Source organism: Petromyzon marinus, chromosome 12 (genome assembly GCF_048934315.1).
Source record: "Petromyzon marinus isolate PM22_M1 ecotype Great Lakes invasive population chromosome 12, UKy_Petmar_22M1.pri1.0, whole genome shotgun sequence".
In the NCBI taxonomy this organism is placed as follows: domain Eukaryota; kingdom Metazoa; phylum Chordata; class Hyperoartia; order Petromyzontiformes; family Petromyzontidae; genus Petromyzon; species Petromyzon marinus.
In genome coordinates, this window is record NC_133678.1 from 12,542,279 (window position 1) to 12,563,470 (window position 21,192).

The window sequence follows — 21,192 nt, forward strand, 5'->3', positions numbered from 1 at the left end:
ACAGCCACCCAACCGTGCTCTCAAGTAGTGAGTTGATATTCACAGCCCAACAATTATGGAAGGTGCAAAAAGAAAGATCAAATGAAAGTTGGTTTAGATTTTTTCAAAATTTTTTAATGCCATTCCACTAACAATTCCCTGCAGCAGTGTGTGTGGGAAAGTGCACTCCGCGAGTGTGTGGATACAGCCACTGAGTTTACAATGATATGTCGAGCATGGAAGGCAATTCGATGGAATCTGCGGTCGCATTATTGATTCCGCACCTCCTGCAAACATGTGCATTGGGCTATGAGGGGTGCTGTGAGTGACAGATTACATTTCACTGCAGTCACAAATGGGCCACTCCTAAATGCCCCTCGAGACTCTATACTCTGTGACTGACCGCAATCTACAGCCCCTGGGGTTGGCTCTGCCGGCTCGGAGCCTCACCTTGAGCAGGTATGGCGGGATGAGGCTGAAGTCGACTGGAAGCCGCAGTAGGAATCTTACGCAGCATTCGCCATCCTGCGGAAAGAACCAAGGCCAGAGTTGAGGACCGACGAGTGGTAACTAAGACGAAGATGCCCCCTCCCTCTATGGGACAGTGGAACAAGAGCTGTCAGTGAGCACATATTGAGGCTAGCAAGATGTAGGTGGTGGGGCTGAACCCACAGATTATTTAGAAGCCTCATCTCCTCGCCTAAAATGCATTCAACTTTAAAAGAGCCCATAGCTGGAAGCCGCAGTAGGAGCCCATTTAAGGACGAGGCGACCGAGGCAAGGCCCAGGACCAGTTCAGATAATCGTCACTGACATTGGCCGTGAGCGGGAATCGAACTCGGATCGCCGGGTTCGTGGCACAGTGCGCTAACCACTCTGACACCGCTTCCCACAAAGGCAAAGATCCCCCATATAGCCTTAACAGACTTTTGGGGCAAGTGCTGTTAGCGAGCCCCTATTAAGGCTGGTACTGCATACGAGGGGGTGGGTGATCAGCACCACACCGCTCCCCGCACCCACACACTCACACACACAAGGAGAACGTAAGAGGCTTACCCAAGCGGTGCGCCTTCCCACGTGCACCTCCATGTGCACCGTGTAGTCCGTCTGCTCGGACAGCGAGTTGTACTCGAACATGAGGCGCGAGTTATCGCGCAAGCGCTCGCGCTGGTGAACCTGGAACTGCGCGAGAAGCTCCTGTAGCACCAGCAGAAGGGCCTCGGGGTCCTGGGACCGCCACTCCTGCAGGTGCTGTGCACGCGCACGCGGTGGCAACAACAAGCGACGCGGACGTAATGCGGCAGCCACGGCAGACGCAGGGACAGCAGGAGCAACGTCTATAGCAGTAACAATGGCAGAAGCAGCAGAGGCAACAGCAGCAGCGGGAATTGTAGTAATGGCATCAGGTGCACAAGCAGCCGTAATGACAGCTGTAACAGCAGCAGAAGAAGCAGCAAAAGGATAAATATAAATATAAGCAACAGCAGAAGCAACAGCAGCAGTAAAGGAAACAGAAGGAGCGGTAGCAGCAATAAAAGCAGCAGTTGGAGCAACAACAGTAGAAGCAGCAGGAAACAATGCCTCTCAGTGGGTGGCCATATCGTGACTGTCAGAAGCAGGAAACGCACGGGAAGCTCGTCCGGGTCCGGGAAGAAGTCGGTATCCTCTCCGAACATGAAGTCGGGTGGAATGTCCGGATACTCGTGGTTGAATATGACGTCCCCTGCGCACAGCGACACCGACACGGGACTGTATCACACAACAACACAGCGCTGTAAAGTATTGGGACCGATGCGGCGGTTTCACGACGCAACACCTAAAGGCGCGCACAGATTACGTGACGTGCGAAAATACGTATTACAATGAGAGCGGGATAAGATGGGACCATTTAAAAAACAGAACTATATTTGATGCAAGACTTCATTGAAATGTTTAGCACGTGGAGCGTTTCTGATATCTGTGTTGTACGTATTCCGCTCAAACCAACGAATACATTTGACAGCTGCCGTCTCTGAACTTGCTACTGGTATTCCAAATCTCACATTTACCCTCCTATTCAAGACCGAAACAGGGAGATAATGTATACACAATTCTGGCCGTGGCCTGATGAGGCCGGTTATAATTACCGACGAAACGTCACTGTACTCAAATTGTAAATGTTGTGGGTTTACTCTCCAACACACAACCGGTGTGCTGAACCAGCAACTAATTTGCATGTTTTGTTTACGTGACAAACCTTACCGATTGGCTGTGTCGGGTGGTGCGCGGGTTTAACAACACGTCTATATTTACGCGATCCAATCCAAAGAAAAACCCCTCTATTATGGATAATATTGGTCGTGAAAGCCTCCTACTCCTACGATGTGTTTCACCCAAAAGCTGTGCTTTGGCACACGGGGCTATACGGGCCTCCCGTCGGCCACACAGTGGAGGTAGAAGTGGAGCGGTTCAATCACGGCACGTACACTTGATGGTGTCTCCGGCGTAGGGAATGTGCAGCTTGAACCGATCACAGCACGGGGATGGGGTCAGTGAGGGACACCTGAAAGAGACCAAGGCCCAGAATCCTCAGCAACAACACGTGTCTCAGTGTCAGCGTGCGTGGATTAAAAGCCAAGTAAGTCAAAGTGGTTTTCTGCCCGAATGAACATTGAGGTGGTGTGCTCATCTGCTGTTAAAGTCCTGAGCCAGTGGTGGAAACTAACACATTACTATGGCAGGGAAAGGTCCATTCAAAGGACAACCACTGTTGACTTCCCCACAAAGGTGGTACAGAACTAAATGTATCGATCCCCAGAGGAATGACGAGTTGAGTAAAACTCGAACCAGCATTTAAACTCGCAAGTTTCCGATTGCCGAGCCACCCAAGTCACTCGTGCAAATTACACTATCTCGGTCTCTCTGCGAGCTCGCACGGTAAAACCAAATAAACTTGTAAGCTGGCCGGTTACGAATTGACCTGTACGTAATTAACGTAAAGGTTCATGGCCGAGGCTTTTTCACGACGGCGCTGCGGAGGACGCTGCCTGGGTGGGTGCAGGTGAGGGAGGCGGCGCTGGGCGCCCCGTGCAGGAGCCGAACCCGGATTTGAGGTCGGTGACGCGCAGTGTTGTTGGGGCCCCCAGGCCCACGCGGCCGTGCCTCAGCATTTCCTCGACGAAGTGGCGAACTGCGGGAGACATCTTCGACAGCGTCCCCTCCGCGCCCGCCATGGTTTGCTCACTGATACCTGTGCAGGCAAAGCACAGGTGCACAGAGACATGAAGATCGATCCCCCGTATAACCTATGAGCAGACTGTTGGGGGGCAAGTGCTGTTGATGTGAACCCACTGCACCGCGTACTCATTTCAGGCTGAGTCGACCTAGGGGAGGCCCAGGGCCAGAGACACACACAGCTGCAGGGCACACAAAGTAACGTCAATTTATTTTTCGTTAACACGCGTCACATCACTTGTGCATGCGGTAAATTGTTCACCAAGATTACGGATATAACCCAAATACTAAAAACAAACATGCACGGTAAATAGTGCGTGTATAAATGTGCAACTCGACATGAAGGAAGAGTTCCCAACAGTTAAACTAAAACTATTAAAACTATTTATTATTTTACCAGTTAAGGCCGACGGAGGTATAGAGCTATTTAAAAATATTTACACGCTTTTATTTAACTGTCTGTTATTGTCGTATCTAAATAAATCTTAACTCAATTTTAACCCATTTCCCAATGTGGTATCGACTGTAAACTTGGTATACTTATGTCATACTGATGACAATACTATATTATATCATTAGAAATAAAAACAATATTTTTAAACCATCTTTTTGTATATGTTATGTTTTGGCTTGGGTCCAACTGTCCACGCTCAACTCACGTTGGCTGTAAATCACCATGGTCCCCTTACGTTATGGCATCAGTCTTGCCATTACTACTACGGTACATTTAATTAAAGCGTGTTTTAAGAAAAAACGTATTTTTAAATATTACTTATTTCAGAAGCAACCTTGCCACAAATGAGAGCTCAACGAAGCGGCTTATCGCGTGAAAATGCATCGCAGCCAAATACTCTAAACGCATCATGTTGATTCTAACTGGAGAGAGAAAACCCGGAGGGACCTGGAGAAAAATTCACGAGAGAGAGAGAGAGACGCAAACTCCAAAAAATACAGCAGCAGCAGTAAGCAGGCAGCAGCAGACAGCAGCAGCAGGCAGCAGCAGCAGCAGGCAGCAGCCAGCAGCAGGCAGCAGCCAGCAGCAGGCAGCAGCAGACAGCAGCAGCAGCAGGCAGCAGGCAACAGCAGGCAGCAGCAGCAGGCAGCAGCAGGCAACAGCAGCAGCAGGCAGCAGCAGCAGACAGCAGCAGGCAGCAGCAGCAGCAAGCAGCAGTAGCAACAGGCAACAGCAGCAAGCAACAGCAGGCAGCAGCAAGCAGCAGCAGGCAGCAGCAGCAAACAGCAGGCAGCAGCAAGCAGCAGCAGCAGGCAGCAGCAGCAAGCAGCAGTAGCAACAGGCAACAGCAGCAGGCAACAGCAGGCAGCAGCAAGCAGCAGCAGGCGTCAGGGATCGAGCCCACGACCTCTCCTGTAGACCAGGCGAGGTCGTTAACATCCCCTAGACCAAGTTGCTCCACGCATGGAACTTAACGCATGGGGGTTGGGGGGGTGTAGTAGATGACACAGAAGGCCGTGGTCTCCACGCAGTCAACTTGCTGTGAGGGGTCGCCACTCTCACCAGGCTCCACTCACACGGAACGTCTCTCACTCACCCCCATCTCTTCCCTCGCCTCACTCACACACTCACCTCACTCACCCTCTCCTCACTCACCCTCTCCTCACTCAGCCTCACCTCACTCACACACTCACCTCACTCAGCCTCACCTCACTCACCCTCTCCTCACTCAGCCTCACCTCACACACACACTCACCTCACTCACCCTCTCCTCACTCACACACCTCACTCAGCCTCACCTCACTCACACACTCACCTCACTCACCCTCTCCTCACTCACACACTCACCTCACTCACCCTCACCTCACCTCACCTTCTCACCTCCCCTCTCTCCTCACCCTCACCTCACTCACACACTCACTCTCACCTCACTCACCTCACCCTCACCTTCCCTCTCTCCTCACTCACCCTCACCTCACTCACCCTCACTCACCCTCTCCTCACTCACTTCACCCTCACCTCACCCTCTCATCACTCACCCTCACCTCACTCACCCTCACCTCACCTCACCCTCTCCTCACTCACCCTCACTCACCCTCTCCTCACTCACCCTCTCTCTTCACTCACCTCACTCACCCTCACCTTCTCCTCTCCCTCTCCTCACCCTCATCTCACCCTCACCTCTCCTCACCTCACCCTCACCTCACACTCACCTCACTCACCCTCACCTTCTCCTCACTCACCTCCCCTCTCTCCCTCTCTCCCCGCTTGCTTCCTCTCCGAGTCGCCGCTTCCTGTCGTCTCTCAGCTGCGGGGTCAGGGACCGCGGCGAATTTAAACAACGCCGAGAGCCTTCACGGTGCAGCACTCACAACACTGACAGCACTCATACTCACACTCACTCACTCACACTCACTGACACTCACACTCACTGACACTCACACACACACACACATTCACTCACAACACACACTCACACACAGCACACACATCACTCACTCACACACAACACACACTCACACACAGCACTCACACACACACAGCACTCACACACACTCATACACACACAGGACTCACTCACTCACAGCACTCACAACACTGACAGCACTCACACTCACACTCACTCACTCACACTCACTCACACTCACTCACTGACACTCACACACACACATTCACTCACAACACACACTCACACACAGCACACACATCACTCACTCACACACAACACACACTCACACACACACAGCACTCACACACACACAGCACTCACACACACTCATACACACACAGGACTCACTCACTCACAGCACTCACAACACTGACAGCACTCATACTCACACTCACTCACTCACACTCACTCACACTCACACATTTACACACATTCACACACTCACACACAGCACACACATCACTCACTCACACACAACACACACTCACACACAACACACACACAGCACTCACACACACTCATACACACACAGGACTCACTCACAGCACTCACTCACTCATACACTCACTCACAGCACTGACAACACTGACTCACTTACACACAGCACTCACAGCACTCACTCACTACACTCACTCACAACACTCACTCACAGCACTCACTCACAGCACTCACTCACTCACTACACTCACTCACAGCACTCACTCACAGCACTCACTCACTACACTCACTCACACACTCACAACACTCACTCACAGCACTCACTCACTACACTCACTCGCAGCACTCACTCACAGCACTCACTCACTACACTCACTCACACACTCACAACACTCACTCACAGCACTCACTCACAGCACTCACTCACTACACTCACTCACACACTCACAGCACTCATACACTCACAGCACTCACTCACAGCACTCACTCACAACACTCACAACACTCACTCACAGCACTCACTCACTCACAGCACTCACTCACAGTACTCACAGCACTCACACACTCACTCACAGCACTCACTCACTCACTACACTCACTCACAGCACTCACTCACAGCACTCACTCACTACACTCACTCACACACTCACAACACTCACTCACAGCACTCACTCACTACACTCACTCGCAGCACTCACTCACAGCACTCACTCACTACACTCACTCACACACTCACAACACTCACTCACAGCACTCACTCACAGCACTCACTCACTACACTCACTCACACACTCACAGCACTCATACACTCACAGCACTCACTCACAGCACTCACTCACAACACTCACAACACTCACTCACAGCACTCACTCACTCACAGCACTCACTCACAGTACTCACAGCACTCACACACTCACTCACAGCACTCACTCACTCACAACACTCACTCACAGCACTCACTCACAGCACTTACTCACTCACAACACTCACTCACAGCACTCACTCACTCACAGCACTCACTCACAGCACTCAATCACAGCACTCACAGCACTCATACACAGCACTGACAGCACTGACAGCACTCACTCACAACACACACTCACTCACAGCACTCACTCACAGCACTCACTCACAACACACACTCACTCACTCACAGCACTCACTCACAGCACTCACTCACAGCACTGACAGCACTCACTCACAACACACACTCACTCACAGCACTCACTCACTCACAGCACTCACTCACAGTACTCACAGCACTCACACACTCACTCACAACACTCACTCAGAAAACTCACAACACTCACTCACAACACTCACAACACTCACTCACTCACAACACTCACTCACACACTCACTCACAACACTCACTCACAACACTCACTCACATCACTCACATCACTCACTCACAACACTCACTCACATCACTCACTCACATCACTCACTCACAACACTCACTCACTCACATCACTCACTCACATCACTCACTCACAGCTCACACTCACTCACAGCACTCACTCACACACTCACAGCACTCACTCACATCACTCACTCACAGCTCACACTCACTCACAGCACTCACTCACACACTCACAACACTCACTCACAGCTCACACTCACTCACAGCACTCACTCACTCACAGCACTCACTCACAGCACTCACTCACAGCACTCACAGCACTCACTCACAGCACGCACTCACAGCACTGACAGCACTCAGAGTCTCCACAGTGCAGCACTGACAGCACTCACAGCACTCACTCACAGCACTCACTCACTCACATCACTCACTCACAGCACTGACAGCACTCACAGCACTGAGAGTCTCCACAGTGCAGCACTCACAGCACCGACAGCACTCACTCACACCACTCACTGCACTCACTCACACCACTGCACTCACTGCACTCACTGCACTCACTCACACCACTCACTCACTCACACCACTCACTCACAGCACTGACAGCACTGACAGTCTCCACAGTGCAGCACTCACAACATCCACATTATCCACGGTGCAGCACTGAGCACTCGACAAATGTTGCCGTATTTGTTGTTGTTGCTGTTTGCGCTTCGTGCACCACTGTCAGAATGAGCAGTAGCAGCAGGTAACTTGTTTAGCTCCGGTGCAGTGCTCCTGGCATGCTCTCGTGCGGCGTTCTCTTCTCTTTTGAAAGAATCGCGGATTACAGGAGTTCCCCAAATTCCGCTATCGCGGATTGGTGCCAGAGTTGAAAACGAGTTCGTTATTTACCCCACCCAATTAGCAAGCAATTAGTCCGGTTTGTAACGTAAACAAACGTGCCGATTCGTTACTAGTTGAGCACACACCGGTTGTGTGTTGGAGAGTAAACCCACTACAACATTTACAATTATAGTGTAGCGTATAGTGTAGCGTATAGTGTATAGTGTAGCGTGCAGTGTAGCGTATAATGTAGCTTATAGTGTAGCGTATAGTGTAGCGTATAGTGTATAGTGTAGTGTACAGCGTATAGTGTAGTGTATAGTGTAGTATACTAGTTGAGCACACACCGGTTGTGTGTTGGAGAGTAAACCCACTACAACATTTACAATTATAGTGTAGTGTATAGTGTAGTGCAGCGTATAGTGTAGCGTATAGTGTAGTGTATAGTGTAGTGTAGAGTGTAGTGTATAGTGTAGCGTATAGTGTAGCGTATAGTGTAGTGTATAGTGTAGTGTATAGTGTAGTGTACTAGTTGAGCACACACCGGTTGTGTGTTGGAGAGTAAACCCACTACAACATTTACAATTATAGTGTAGTGTATAGTGTAGTGCAGCGTATAGTGTAGCGTATAGTGTATAGTGTAGTGTAGAGTGTAGTGTATAGTGTAGCGTATAGTGTAGCGTATAGTGTAGCGTATAGTGTAGTGTATAGTGTAGTGTATAGTGTAGTGTACTAGTTGAGCACACACCGGTTGTGTGTTGGAGAGTAAACCCACTACAACATTTACAATTATAGTGTAGTGTATAGTGTAGTGCAGCGTATAGTGTAGCGTATAGTGTAGTGTATAGTGTAGTGTAGAGTGTAGTGTATAGTGTAGCGTATAGTGTAGCGTATAGTGTAGTGTATAGTGTAGTGTATAGTGTAGTGTACTAGTTGAGCACACACCGGTTGTGTGTTGGAGAGTAAACCCACTACAACATTTACAATTATAGTGTAGTGTATAGTGTAGTGCAGCGTATAGTGTAGCGTATAGTGTAGTGTATAGTGTAGTGTAGAGTGTAGTGTATAGTGTAGCGTATAGTGTAGCGTATAGTGTAGTGTAGTGTATAGTGTAGTGTATAGTGTAGTGTATAGTGTAGTGTACTAGTTGAGCACACACCGGTTGTGTGTTGGAGAGTAAACCCACTACAACATTTACAATTATAGTGTAGTGTATAGTATAGTGTAGCGTATAGTGTAGCGTATAGTGTAGTGTAGAGTGTAGTGTATAGTGTAGCGTATAGTGTAGCGTATAGTGTAGTGTAGTGTATAGTGTAGTGTATAGTGTAGTGTACTAGTTGAGCACACACCGGTTGTGTGTTGGAGAGTAAACCCACTACAACATTTACAATTATAGTGTAGTGTAGTGCAGCGTATAGTGTAGCGTATAGTGTAGTGTATAGTGTAGTGTAGAGTGTAGTGTATAGTGTAGCGTATAGTGTAGCGTATAGTGTAGTGTAGTGTATAGTGTAGTGTATAGTGTAGTGTATAGTACTAGTTGAGCACACACCGGTTGTGTGTTGGAGAGTAAACCCACTACAACATTTACAATTATAGTGCCGTGACGTTTCGCCAGTAATTACAACCAGCATCATCAGGCGACGGCCAGAATTGTGGAGAAATCCTCCTCCTGTTTCGGTCTAAATAGGGGAGGTAAATGTGATATTTTATAATATATCGTTGGTTTGAGCGGAACACTTTACAACACAGGTATAGATATAGGGGACAAGTGTGAGACAATCACACGGCTGTCAACCCATACGGCTTACCCAGTATTCTTCTGCAGGGAAATTGAGATTTTAGATCCACACGGCGTATAAGCCGCTTCAATACGGACAAAAAAAATGTGTCTATTGTTTGTGTTTCTCCCTTGTGATTGGACTTTGTGGGACGAACGTTGAGATTTATAAGGGGCACGAGGTGACCAATAAGGTCTCTAATAAGGTAGCGGTCATTGATAAGGGGTTTCCAGGTCTGAAGGCCAGGGGAGAGGGGGAGGGCGGGTGCGGGTTAATGTGTGCACATAAATGACAATAGATTTCCATTGTTTTTCTTTTGTCAGCAAGAATCCTGAGACGAAGCGCTTCTGATTGGCTGGGGTACCCGTCGAGCGACGCCCTCCACCCCGCCCTCCCCACGTTCCGCGCGCTGATTGGCGGAGACATCCGAGGTGGCGCGCGCGCGCACGGCTTGGAGGTGATTCGCCCCGCTGCGGAGGAACACAGCGCGCGGAACGATACACGGACCCGGCGCTCCACCGCCGCTGAGGGACTTTGCGGCCAGGTTTTTTTTGTTGTTGTTGTAGCTTTCACGACACCTCAGCGCGCTCGGTTTTTTTTAATCCACTGTCGTTATCCTCCATCGTACACGCGAATTCAGCTCATGTCAGCGACTCCGAGAATCCCACTTTTCTTAACAGGAAAATGCACCGTGGGAATTGTAATTTGCCGCATCACGTGATTCCGACGAGTCACGTGACGTCCACCATCCTCAGCACGTGGCCGCCACGTGCAGCGCGACGTCGAGGCGGGCATTGTCGCGTGGTCCGGATGCGCCCCAGCTGGGGCGATCAATTCAGTGCGGGGCGGGTCAAAACGTTACAACAACAAACAATACAAATAATACAATAGGTGTGCAAAGTCAGCTTAACAGTTAGGCTTTTGCGACAAATACCATCCATAAAAATGTTGTTTTGGGTTAGAGCGCATAAATGTGTAGACGATGTTCGGGACATCCTCACACACAACCACGGGTTAAGGGTCAGTTACACCGCCTGCGTACTTGATAACTACGGAAATGGGATAGCTGTCATGGTAGCCGTAGTAACAAAGAATGTGTTCAATGTTTATTCTGCATACGAGACCTCGATGGGTGGGACGTGTGGCGCATGGGAGATGATGGGTTGCCAAGACTCACTGGCATTGGAATGGCATCCAGAGGTCAACGACCAATGTGAATACATAAAGGCTGGTGCTGACGAGACTTAGATTGGACCTTGGTCACGTGTAGTGTGCAGTAAGAACTGGAAGCTAATAGCTCATCGGGCCTTACCTGGTAGGACAAAACATTGTTTAGTTTTATTTGTGTATATTTTAAGGTGATTTGTTCATCTTTCCTATGCTTTGCACTCCTATCGTGCTTTTTTGTATTTTAATATTCTGACCCGCCTCTACAGGACATCTGTGAAAAAGAGCTTTACAGCTCATCGGATTCCTCCAGTATAAATAAATATTGATTCTATAGGAAGCAAGAGCAAGAGTGGGACCACATGGTCCACTTTGTTGTCAAGTGGCATTGCAGAGTTGCGATGTGGGTGTGTTTTGATGTTGTGGTCGTGACGGTTACACTATATGACGTGCTTGTAAATATGGCTGCGTTGTGGAGCAGCCCCATGCAGCAGCCTTAACGGGACCCTTCGCCGTCATGCTCAAATGCGTGAAGCTCCACCGACGTCGCGTCTCGTCGGCCGCTGCCTTCGCTCCGCTCCGCTCGCGACACGACATGCGCTCGTCCGCTCGCGGCGTCACGCGGGGCAGGGACCCCGCTCTCTGCAGCGATGCGGAGGTCAGTCTGATGTGTACACAGTGCATGTTCACACCATTTGGCCAGATGGTGAAATCACCCGGAATGCACCCGATCTCGTGAGATCCCAGATGCTAAGTAGGCTGGAGCCTGGATAACTGTTTTTGATAGGTGACCACCACGGCATACCACTTATAGGTTTAGGGGCTCTGTAGTGGGCAGCAGATGGCAATGCAGAAAAAAACGATCGTGATACAGTCCAGTACTTTTACCATGTCTGTGTTCCCTGCCTTTATTAACCTGCACTATCATCATGGTGAGGTATGGTCAAATTAGACCGAAAGTAAAACATTGACTTTCGGCTGAAACCGAAAGTGAACTTTTTGGCTTCGGCCGAAATAGAAACTATGCCGGAAGAGGCCATTTGCCAACTTTCGGAACTGAAACCGAATTTCGGTTGGCCTCTAGGTCACATAATACCACCTTCCCATTATGGTCAAGAACGTCCCCCCCCCCACTAATTAGCACGCCTGGCTATGGTGCGAAAGAAGTTCAACATACGTACGTAAAGGTTAGATGAACTCGTCTCGTTTCATTCTCTCATTTGTATTTTTTTGTTATTCTGTCTCTTTTGCTATTAACCTGAACGAAACAGCATAACGTTTGTATAAATCTAAATTAGAAGATTCTCAGATGCACATGTGTATCATGAGTTTAATAAATTGATTTCAGCCAATTAAATTATGTATTCCTACGTTATTACCCGCCTGTATTAGACAACATGATAGGTTTCGTACAAACTATTTCACAGGTTACATCTCCCTTTGAGATTGGAAAAGATCGGTGCTCCCTCCCTCCCTCCCCCTCCACCACCACCCGGGGTTAGGAGCTGTTCCGGAGCGCCGTGTCGGCGGTGCTGCCGCTGGGCATGGTGCGGCGCAGCTTGCGCGTGGAGGGGGGCGACACGCTGAGCGCCGGCGGGCGCCGCTTCCCGCTGCGGCGCAACGTGACGGTGGTGGGCTTCGGCAAGGCGGCGCTGGGCATGGGCCGCGCTGCGGAGGAGCTGCTGGGCCGCCACGTCGTGCGGGGTGCGCTCAGCGTTCCAGTGGGGGCGCAGGAGAGCCTTCGCCAGGCCGGCAAAACGTACGCATGCACGCGCAGACAGATGTGTGTGCGGGGGCACACTGCCACCGCTCAAGGGAATCAACGTACCTGTGAGCACTGGGGGTCGGCGAGTGCGAGGCGCTCCGATCGATCCCGGCGAACGGGCTTCCATTCCTGGCAGTTGTGAGCATTGTGAAAAAAAAACAAGAATAGGCTTTGCCCTTTCTGACAATAAAACAGGTGTTAAGATGTTCAAACACCAAATATGAACCTTTTTCAAGGAATAAAGTGTCCAATAACCGCACGTACTTGTGGTGAACATGCAAACAAAACACGCTCTGCTAATATATGCATTGTCTTCGAAACTGATTGGCCTACACCAGAGACAGCCTTTAGGGCCTAGTCTCACCAGTGTCAGAGCAGAGAAGGCCAAATGGCATTGTTACAGCTTTTTAACGGTCCTTCACTGCACCCTCCCCACCTTTATGAAATCAACTGAAGTTGAGTGCATAGTGTGGTGTGCTCAATATCAGCACTGGGGAGAGACAAAGGTGGCTGGGCATTATGGCATTGGTCACAACCATTTGTTTAAGATATTTGCGGTGGCAGAATGTGCCAGACATCTGCAATATTTTACCGCACACTGTTCTCTGTTAAAACCAATGTGATTCTGCGTGCCAAATTGGCTCGATATAACCGGCGAGTCGAGAGCAAACGCGTGGGATTTCTCACGTTGCAGAGAGATGCTTCTGCAGCCAGACACCAAGCTGAGGGTGTTCGAAGGGGCCCTCAATAACCTGCCCGACGAGGGGTCGCTGGAAGCTGCCCGCTACATCCAGCGGCTCGTGGAACCCCTGAGACCGAGCGACCTCCTCCTCATTCTCATCTCAGGTGCCACCCCCCCCCCCCTTGCGCTTGAGTGATTGCCGTCTCGGTAGCGAGAGACCGCAATGGCACGATGAGGGGGGAATGGAGGGGAATTTAATGTCAAGTGAAGAGGTCAAAGCTGAGTGGATAATATATGGGCACGTTTCATCTGGTAAAGTGGATTTCTACGATCGCGATGCGTGCGTTGCAACGTGTTTGTGAGACATTAATTTTAATTCACGCAATTACTGTATATGCTATTTTTCTCCCTCGAGACTCATCGTTGGAGATGTTAACTACCTCGCCTGCTATACAAGAGGTCGTAAGTTTGATCCTGATGCCTGTATATTTGGAGTTTGCATGTTCTCCTGGCGTTCGCTTGTATTTTTCTCCGGAACCTCCGGTTTTTCACTCCTCATTTACAAACATGCGTTTAGAGTATTGGGCTGTTATAATCTTCCACATGATAAGCCACTTCATTGGACTATCATCTGTCGCCAGGTCGCTTCTGAAAAAAAGCTATATAGCTCAGTGGGCCTTACCTGGTGAAATAAAATAGTTTACATCTCGCGCACACATCATCGCTCCATTTACACACGATCCACCGACCCCCCCCCCCTACACGTTTGTGGACCATCGGCCTGTGCACCACCACCACTTTGACTGTTGGTACCGTGCATGGTTCCCCATTGCCTTTCGACCCCTCCGCCCACCCCCTCCCACCGCCACTCAGGGGGTGGCTCCGCCCTGCTGCCCGCGCCGGTGCCCCCCGTGAGTCTGCAGGAGAAGCAGGAGGTGACGCGGCTCCTGGCCACGCGGGGCGCGGCCATCGGCGAGCTCAACGCGGTGCGCCGCGGCCTCTCGCTGCTCAAGGGCGGCGGCCTTGCCCGCCTGGCACGACCCGCACAGGTGACGGGAGGGCGGGCACGTGTATGTATGTACGTATGCGCGTTGAACTTCCATCGCATCGTACGTGGCCAACCGCGCCGATCGGAGGTGCGGCACGCCACGTCGTGGACAAACGCTGGCGCTCTCGCGCAGACGCTGACTTACGTTCGCAACTCGCACACGAGTGCTCACACCTACATATATACGCTCGCACACTCGTAGGCATACGCAGGAGCACATACGCAGGGCCAGTCAGCCCGTCTGCTGGCTAGAGACTTCATCAGAGACCGGTCAGGATAACGTCCAAAGGAATAACATCGGAACGGCAGCGTAGATGACAACTAAAACAAACCCACTTTTTGAAGGAGCTTTCCAATTTGCAAGATACTGGCATACAGGCAGCAAGTGAGTACCATCGAGCAGAGGCACGAGCAGGGATGGCATATAGAGACGCCCGCGCACCCGTGCGCTCCAGGTCGTCACGCTGATCCTGTCGGACGTGGTGGGGGATCCACTGGAAGCGATCGCGAGCGGCCCAACGGTGCGCAACCCCACGACCCCGTCGGACTGCCTGGACGTGCTCGGCCGCTACGAGCTGCTGGGCCGCGTCGCGCCCTCCGTGTTGCACCACCTCTCCCACCTGCCGTCGCCCCGCTCTGACGACGACGACGACCTCTCGCACGTCCTCAACCTCGTCGTGGGCTCCAGTGGGCTGGCGCTCGAGGAGGCGTGCGCCCACGCCGCTCGGCTGGGCTACGAGCCGCTGGCGCTGTCCCGCTCGGTCACGGGCGACGTGGCGGACGCCGCCGAGTTCTACTCCCGGCTCATCGCGTACGCGTGCCGTCGCCTACGCTCGCGCGGAGGCCCGACGGGCGGAGGGGATGCGGAGGGGGCGGAGGACGAGATCGACGAGGTTGAGGAGGTGGAGGAGGCGGAGCGTCTAAAGGAGGCGGCGACGCGATGTGGCGTGGGTGACCTGTCGATGGAGGCGCTGGCTGACACGGTGGCGATTGCTGCGCGCCGCCGGGGAGGGCGCCTGTGCGTGGCATGCGGGGGGGAGACGACCGTGAGCGTCAGGGGCGATGGCCGGGGCGGGCGCAATCAGGAGCTGGCGCTGCGCGTGGCTCGGAGGCTTGGGGGCTTGAGACAAACCCAGCCCATACAGGTACCATACATACCACCAGCAACCCATAATCCTAATCGCAGCAGCCAACCATGCACCGGACCTCGAACCCCAACAGGCATCAGGGTTTTTACTTAAAACGTTCGTGACTGCAGGAATTCATATTCTTTTGTTCTTTCGGTAAAGTCACGTAGATTGAAAAAATTATGATTAAAAATACCACGACGTTTCGATCGCAACACAAGCGGTCATCATCATGGAAAAGGGGTTAGCCTCTAAAGGCAAACTGTTTATAAAGGTTTGGAGATGGGCGTAGCCCAAATGTGTCAGTGGCACCAGCAATGCCAATGCAGCAGCACCAACATTGCCAATGCAGCAGCAATGCCAATGCAGCAAAGGGCCGCCAGGAAGTCACTGCACCCCGCTCCACACACCATACTGCTGACGGTGGAGGTTGACAAGAAAACACAAGTCAAGTCATGACCCAAAGTGGTTGATGACATCTTTCCAATGATTGCTGAGTCTATAACCATCCTGTCGGTTGAAATTGTGTCTATATATATGGATGGTTTCTTGAAGGAATCTTTGTTGATAGCCAGTAGGCTTGCAAAGTACCATCGTCTTAGAGAAATCAATTTCGTGTGAGCCAGCCGCATTAAAATAAAGATCAGCCACGGCAGAAGTATTGGTCCTACCGTGTTTCAAATGTCTTATGCTCATGAACACGGTCCGAGACATGTCGCTTAGTTTCTCCAATGTAACTGCTGCCGCAGATACAGCTTAGTTTGTAGATTCCGGGATATTGCATGTCAGGAATCTTGTACTTCAATCAACCTCCTGTCCTTGTCAATCAACCTCCACCGTCAGAAGTGTGGTGTGTGGAGCGGGGTGCAGTGATTTCTCGGCGGCCCTTTGCTGCATTGGCATTGCTGCTGCATTGGCAATGTTGGTGCTGCTGCATTGGCATTGCTGGTGCTGCCACAACACTTGGGCTATGCCCATCTCCAAACCTTTATAAGCAGTTTGCCTTTAGAGGCTAACCCCCTTTTCCTGATGATGACCGCTTGTGTTGCGATCGAACGTCCTGGTATTTTTATTCACTTTATTTTTATTTTTTCTTCTTCTATCTACGTGACTTTACCAAAAGAACCAAAGAATAGGCATCAGGGTCAGTGTTCAATTCCCAGAGGAATGGCAGCAATTATTATTATCCGAGTGTTGTCTTCGGGGTTATGCTGCATGTTCAGCATTTATTCTCTTTCTGCAGTAGTGTGTGGCAAGAAGTTGAGAGAAGAAAAGCTCAACACATGGTCTAACCCGGAAAACCGCACTTGGATTACGAGTGGCTGTGGAAAACCTACATGCGGCATTCATTTCCGATTTCTGCGCAAGTATCGGTGTCTATGCAAGTCTCAGTGCGAGTCTACGGGTCTCTGTGTGAGCCTATGAGTAACCGAGCTGAGCCGGTCTACTCGCTGCACTCGAGAACCCAGTATACTCACCGGGAGACGGTCACGTGAAAAGCCACCTGCATGTTGCGCGTTTCCCCCCGCACCCACCAGTCCCCGCTTGGGCCCGGTGCCGCACCGAGCGACGTCGGCGACGCCGGCGACGCCGTGGACGCGACGCGCGGCTGCTCCGCCGTGTTCCTGAGCGCCGGCACGGATGGCCAAGACGGCCCCACGCCGGCGGCCGGGGCGCTGGCGTGGCCCTCGCTCGTCGCGGAGGCGCGCGCGGCCGGGGCGGACGTGGAGGACGCCCTGCGGCGCAACGACTCGTTTGGGTTCTACTCGGCGCTGGGCGAGGGCCTCGTCGTCACGGGGCTCACGGGTACCAACGTCATGGACGTGCAGCTCGTGTTGGTGCGGCCGCGGCAGCCGTAGGGGCAACGGTGGCGGGGGGCGGGCAGCACGGGCGGAGAAGGGACACGGGCAGTGAGGGAGAGGGAACAAGCAGTCGTCGACAGATGGAAGTAGGGAGGGGAGTAGCGGGGACTGAAGCAGAAGTCGCGAGAGAAGTGTAACTTTGAGTTGTTATAACGCTCTGAACCCCGTGCCCCTACTGGACATCTGTGAAAAAGAGCTTCATAGTCGGATTCCTCCAGTATGAATACAGATCCTGATTCTGAATAGAGAGATGAATAGAGAGAGAGTGAAGAGAGGACAAGTTGAGAGTAGTAGTAGTAGAGTGAGAGACAGGGAGACGAGCAGTAAGGAATCGTCACGAGCAGTGGAGGTCAGAAAAAAACAGCTACTGGGGTGAGGGGCAGGAGCGTGAAAGGGACACAAGCTGTAGAGGAAGGAACACGAGGAGCAGAGGGGGGGCTGGCCGAGCGAGCGGTAGAAGGGGGTCCATCACACCGGTGCTCGAGGAGGAGAGAGAGGGGCGGCTTCGTCTGTGGCTTAATTTTTTTCTGTAAATTGAATCTTGCTCGACTTTTATCTCTGTTCAAAATGACCACGAATCGTTACGATTAGGTGGTTGAGGGGTTCCTAACGGCGGACTCTTGAGGACCGAACCAGTACCGCCGCCAGTCCCCGATTCGGGCCCATGGATTGATTACACTGGGCTCTCAGTTTCAGGAGGAGATGATCTCAGACTCGTCACAACGTGGCCGTAGCACTTTGATCTATAAAGATGGAGAATCATTGTATATCCTTGAGTGTTTCATCAAGGTTAAATCTTGACTTAAAGCTTTCGTGACCGCAGGAATTCATATTCTTGGGTCTTTCTGTAAAGTCACGTAATAGGTTCAAAGAAAAAAAAAACGAACGCTTGTGTTGCGATCGAAACGTCGTAGTTTTTTCGTTATTTTTTTTGTTATTTTCTTTGAACCTATCTACGTGACTTCACCGAAAGACCCAAGAATATTTCATCAAGGTGTTTTTGCTTCACGCCTCGATGCCATCGGTGCTATCCGAATGTAATTTATGACAATAGAAAACGGTGGAATTAAAACAATTTTTCTGACGAGAGATATTTTCTCAGTGCCGAGGTTTGCTTTGGTGTCGGTAACTTCATCGTCATGTTTTTCGTGAATGAGATTGTAAAAATTCGAGCCCAGTTCGAATCCAGGTAGCCACCTGTGATGAAACCAGGTACTCAAATGTGGCGAGAGTTGATGGTCTTAGCTCGGCAGGGTGCAGTGATTTCCTGGCGGCCCTTTGCTGCATTGGCATTGCTGCTGCATTGGCAATGTTGGTGCTGCTGCATTGGCATTGCTGGTGCTGCTGACACATTTGGGCTACGCCCATCTCAAAACCTTTATAAACAGTTTGCCTTTAGAGGCTAACCCCTTTTCCTGATGATGACCGCTTGTGTTGCGATGGAAACGTCCTGGTATTTTTATCATAATTTTTTCTATCTACGTAACTTTACCGAAAGAACCAAAGAATATGAATTCCTGCAGTCACGAAAGTTTTGGTAAAAAAAGTAAAATTTAATTTTCACTTCATTTTTTGTTTTGCTGAATTTGGATGAAATTCCAGCTCTTGACAAATAAAAATGTTGGTTTGAGAACTAAGAATACCTGTTTGACTGTACAGTAAACCCTTAATATTAGCAGGGGATACACGTTCCTGGTGAATGGAGCGAATATTAAACCTGCGACTATTAATAATTACAATTAAAGTTTGAGGAAAATAGGGTTAGGGGCCATAAACATATATATTACGTTTAAAAAAACATTCACAGATACATTAATCAATACGTATATTGTACAGTATTACTGTGTTATTTAACTATTGCCTTTAATAATGATGAACAGAAACGCATTTAAAAGTGCAAATGAAAAAAAAAGATTATACAATGCATTATTACAACAAATTGTAATGGAAAGTGCTTGCGTGCCAAATAGTGCGGCAGGCAAAGGCAGACTGAGGAGGGAGAGCGTTCCGTCGGCAACTTTCACGCTCTCACCATCCACGCCGCTCCCACGCCATCACACGACTTCTTGTCGGGTCGGAGCGGTGCTACGGCCGCGAATATTTAAAACTCGCCTTTTGCTCGTCCAAGGACGGGTGTAAGCAGTAAATCTGAAACTCGCAAGCGAAAAGCAGACCGCGACGTGATATATCCACTGCATCAATGCGTGTGCAATTTATAAGGGCGCGGTGACACAGACCTATTTCATGTTAAGGTTATAGTCCCTTGTTCATCGTGACGAACAGCGTGACGGAGATCACGTGATGACGTGAGGGTTCTGCCTTTGTAGTGAGGGTGAGATCACGTGATGACGTGAGGGTTCTGCCTTTGTAGTGAGGGCGAGATCACGTGATGACGTGAGGGTTCTGCCTTTGTTGAGGGTGAGATCACGTGATGACATGAGGGTTCTGCCTTTGTCGTGAGGGTGAGATCACGTGATGACGTGAGGGTTCTGCCTTTGTAGTGAGGGTGAGATCACGTGATGACGTGAGGGTTCTGCCTTTGTAGTGAGGGTGAGATCACGTGATGACGTGAGGGTTCTGCCTTTGTAGTGAGGGTGAGATCACGTGATGACGTGAGGGTTCTGCCTTTGTTGAGGGTGAGATCACGTGATGACATGAGGGTTCTGCCTTTGTAGTGAGGGTGAGATCACGTGATGACGTGAGGGTTCTGCCTTTGTAGTGAGGGTTATGAGTTGACGCTGAGGAGGGGGGAGGAGGCGCCTCGCCCCCCCCCCCATGTGGAGTGACGTCAGCCGATAATTAATATCAATGGCGGGGGGTGTCCATTTGGAGGACGTCACCTTATAATGATTATTAATGAGTGTGGGGGTTCTCCATGCGGAGTGACGTCACCCGCTCATGATTATTAATGAGTGGGGTCCATGTGGAGGACGTAACCTGTTCATGATTATTAATGAGGGGGGCTGGTCGACGTGGAGTGACGTCACGCGCGGGACACAGACATTCTTGGCTCATGGTAGTTAATAGCTCTCATCCAGATGGGCATGTCTGGGTAGGCAGGTGGTGCCCCCTAGTGTGTGTGGATAAGAGCCAATTTGAGATTTCGGAAGCAATTCTGTGACCTATTTCACTCCTAAATTTTTTTTTTTAACCAGGTAAGGTCCACTGAGCTATGCAGCTGTTTTTCAAAAGCTACCTGGCCACAAATGATAGCTCAACGGAGTGGCTTATCAAGTAGAAATGTATAGCAGCCAAATGCTCGAAACGCGCGTTGTTTCTTAATGTGGATGGAAAAACCAGAGGGCCCGGAGAAAATCCACTCGACCACGGGGGAGAACACGCAAACTCCAAATATACAACTGGCGTCAAGGGTTGGGATCAAACTCACGACCTTCTACATTCCAGGCGAAGCAATTAACATCTCACCACCATTCTCAAACCCGAGGGTGGTGCATTGCGCCGCACGAGTTCTTCCGATTGGATTCCTCGCCTTGCGACGGTTGGCGCAGTTCAGGACAACATTGGGGGAGGAAAAGACAAAAT

General features: G+C 50.6%; 2 protein-coding genes across 8 annotated transcripts in view; one reads left to right on the forward strand and one right to left on the reverse strand.

Annotated features, from left to right (window-relative positions):
* The window catches only part of BABAM2 (BRISC and BRCA1 A complex member 2), an 18,319-nt gene extending 12,811 nt beyond the window's left edge, over positions 1-5,508 (reverse strand). Inside the window, exons 1-6 of one of the 5 annotated variants that reach the window (XM_032952718.2) lie at positions 5,389-5,508; positions 3,061-3,208; positions 2,445-2,521; positions 1,608-1,702; positions 1,036-1,230; positions 430-504 (exon numbers count right to left, since the gene is read on the reverse strand). In XM_032952718.2, coding sequence (XP_032808609.1) covers positions 430-504; positions 1,036-1,230; positions 1,608-1,702; positions 2,445-2,521; positions 3,061-3,191 — 573 coding nt within the window. In that variant the 5' untranslated portion in view covers positions 3,192-3,208; positions 5,389-5,508. Of the gene's footprint in view, positions 1-429; positions 505-1,035; positions 1,231-1,607; positions 1,703-2,444; positions 2,522-3,060; positions 3,209-4,621; positions 4,645-5,026; positions 5,034-5,367 lie in introns of those variants that run through there. The other 4 variants (XM_032952719.2, XM_032952722.2, XM_076066626.1 and 1 more) reach the window with 4 other exon arrangements.
* On the forward strand, positions 4,378-19,289 carry GLYCTK (glycerate kinase). Of its 3 annotated transcripts, XM_076066624.1 has the most exons (9): positions 4,378-4,687; positions 5,430-5,504; positions 10,322-10,542; positions 11,647-11,823; positions 12,668-12,924; positions 13,625-13,776; positions 14,486-14,661; positions 15,116-15,805; positions 17,326-19,289. In XM_076066624.1, exons 1-9 carry the CDS (start codon positions 4,648-4,650, stop codon positions 17,644-17,646), a joined length of 2,109 nt encoding a protein of 702 aa, XP_075922739.1. In that variant the 5' UTR covers positions 4,378-4,647; the 3' UTR covers positions 17,647-19,289. The 3 variants fall into 3 exon arrangements, with proteins under 3 accessions (XP_075922739.1, XP_075922738.1, XP_032808607.2); XM_076066623.1 differs by lacking the exon at positions 4,378-4,687 and having other exon boundaries at positions 5,384-5,504; positions 10,322-10,455; XM_032952716.2 differs by lacking the exons at positions 4,378-4,687; positions 5,430-5,504 and adding an exon at positions 7,996-8,143 and having other exon boundaries at positions 10,322-10,455.
* The last annotated feature ends 1,903 nt before the right edge of the window (positions 19,290-21,192 follow it).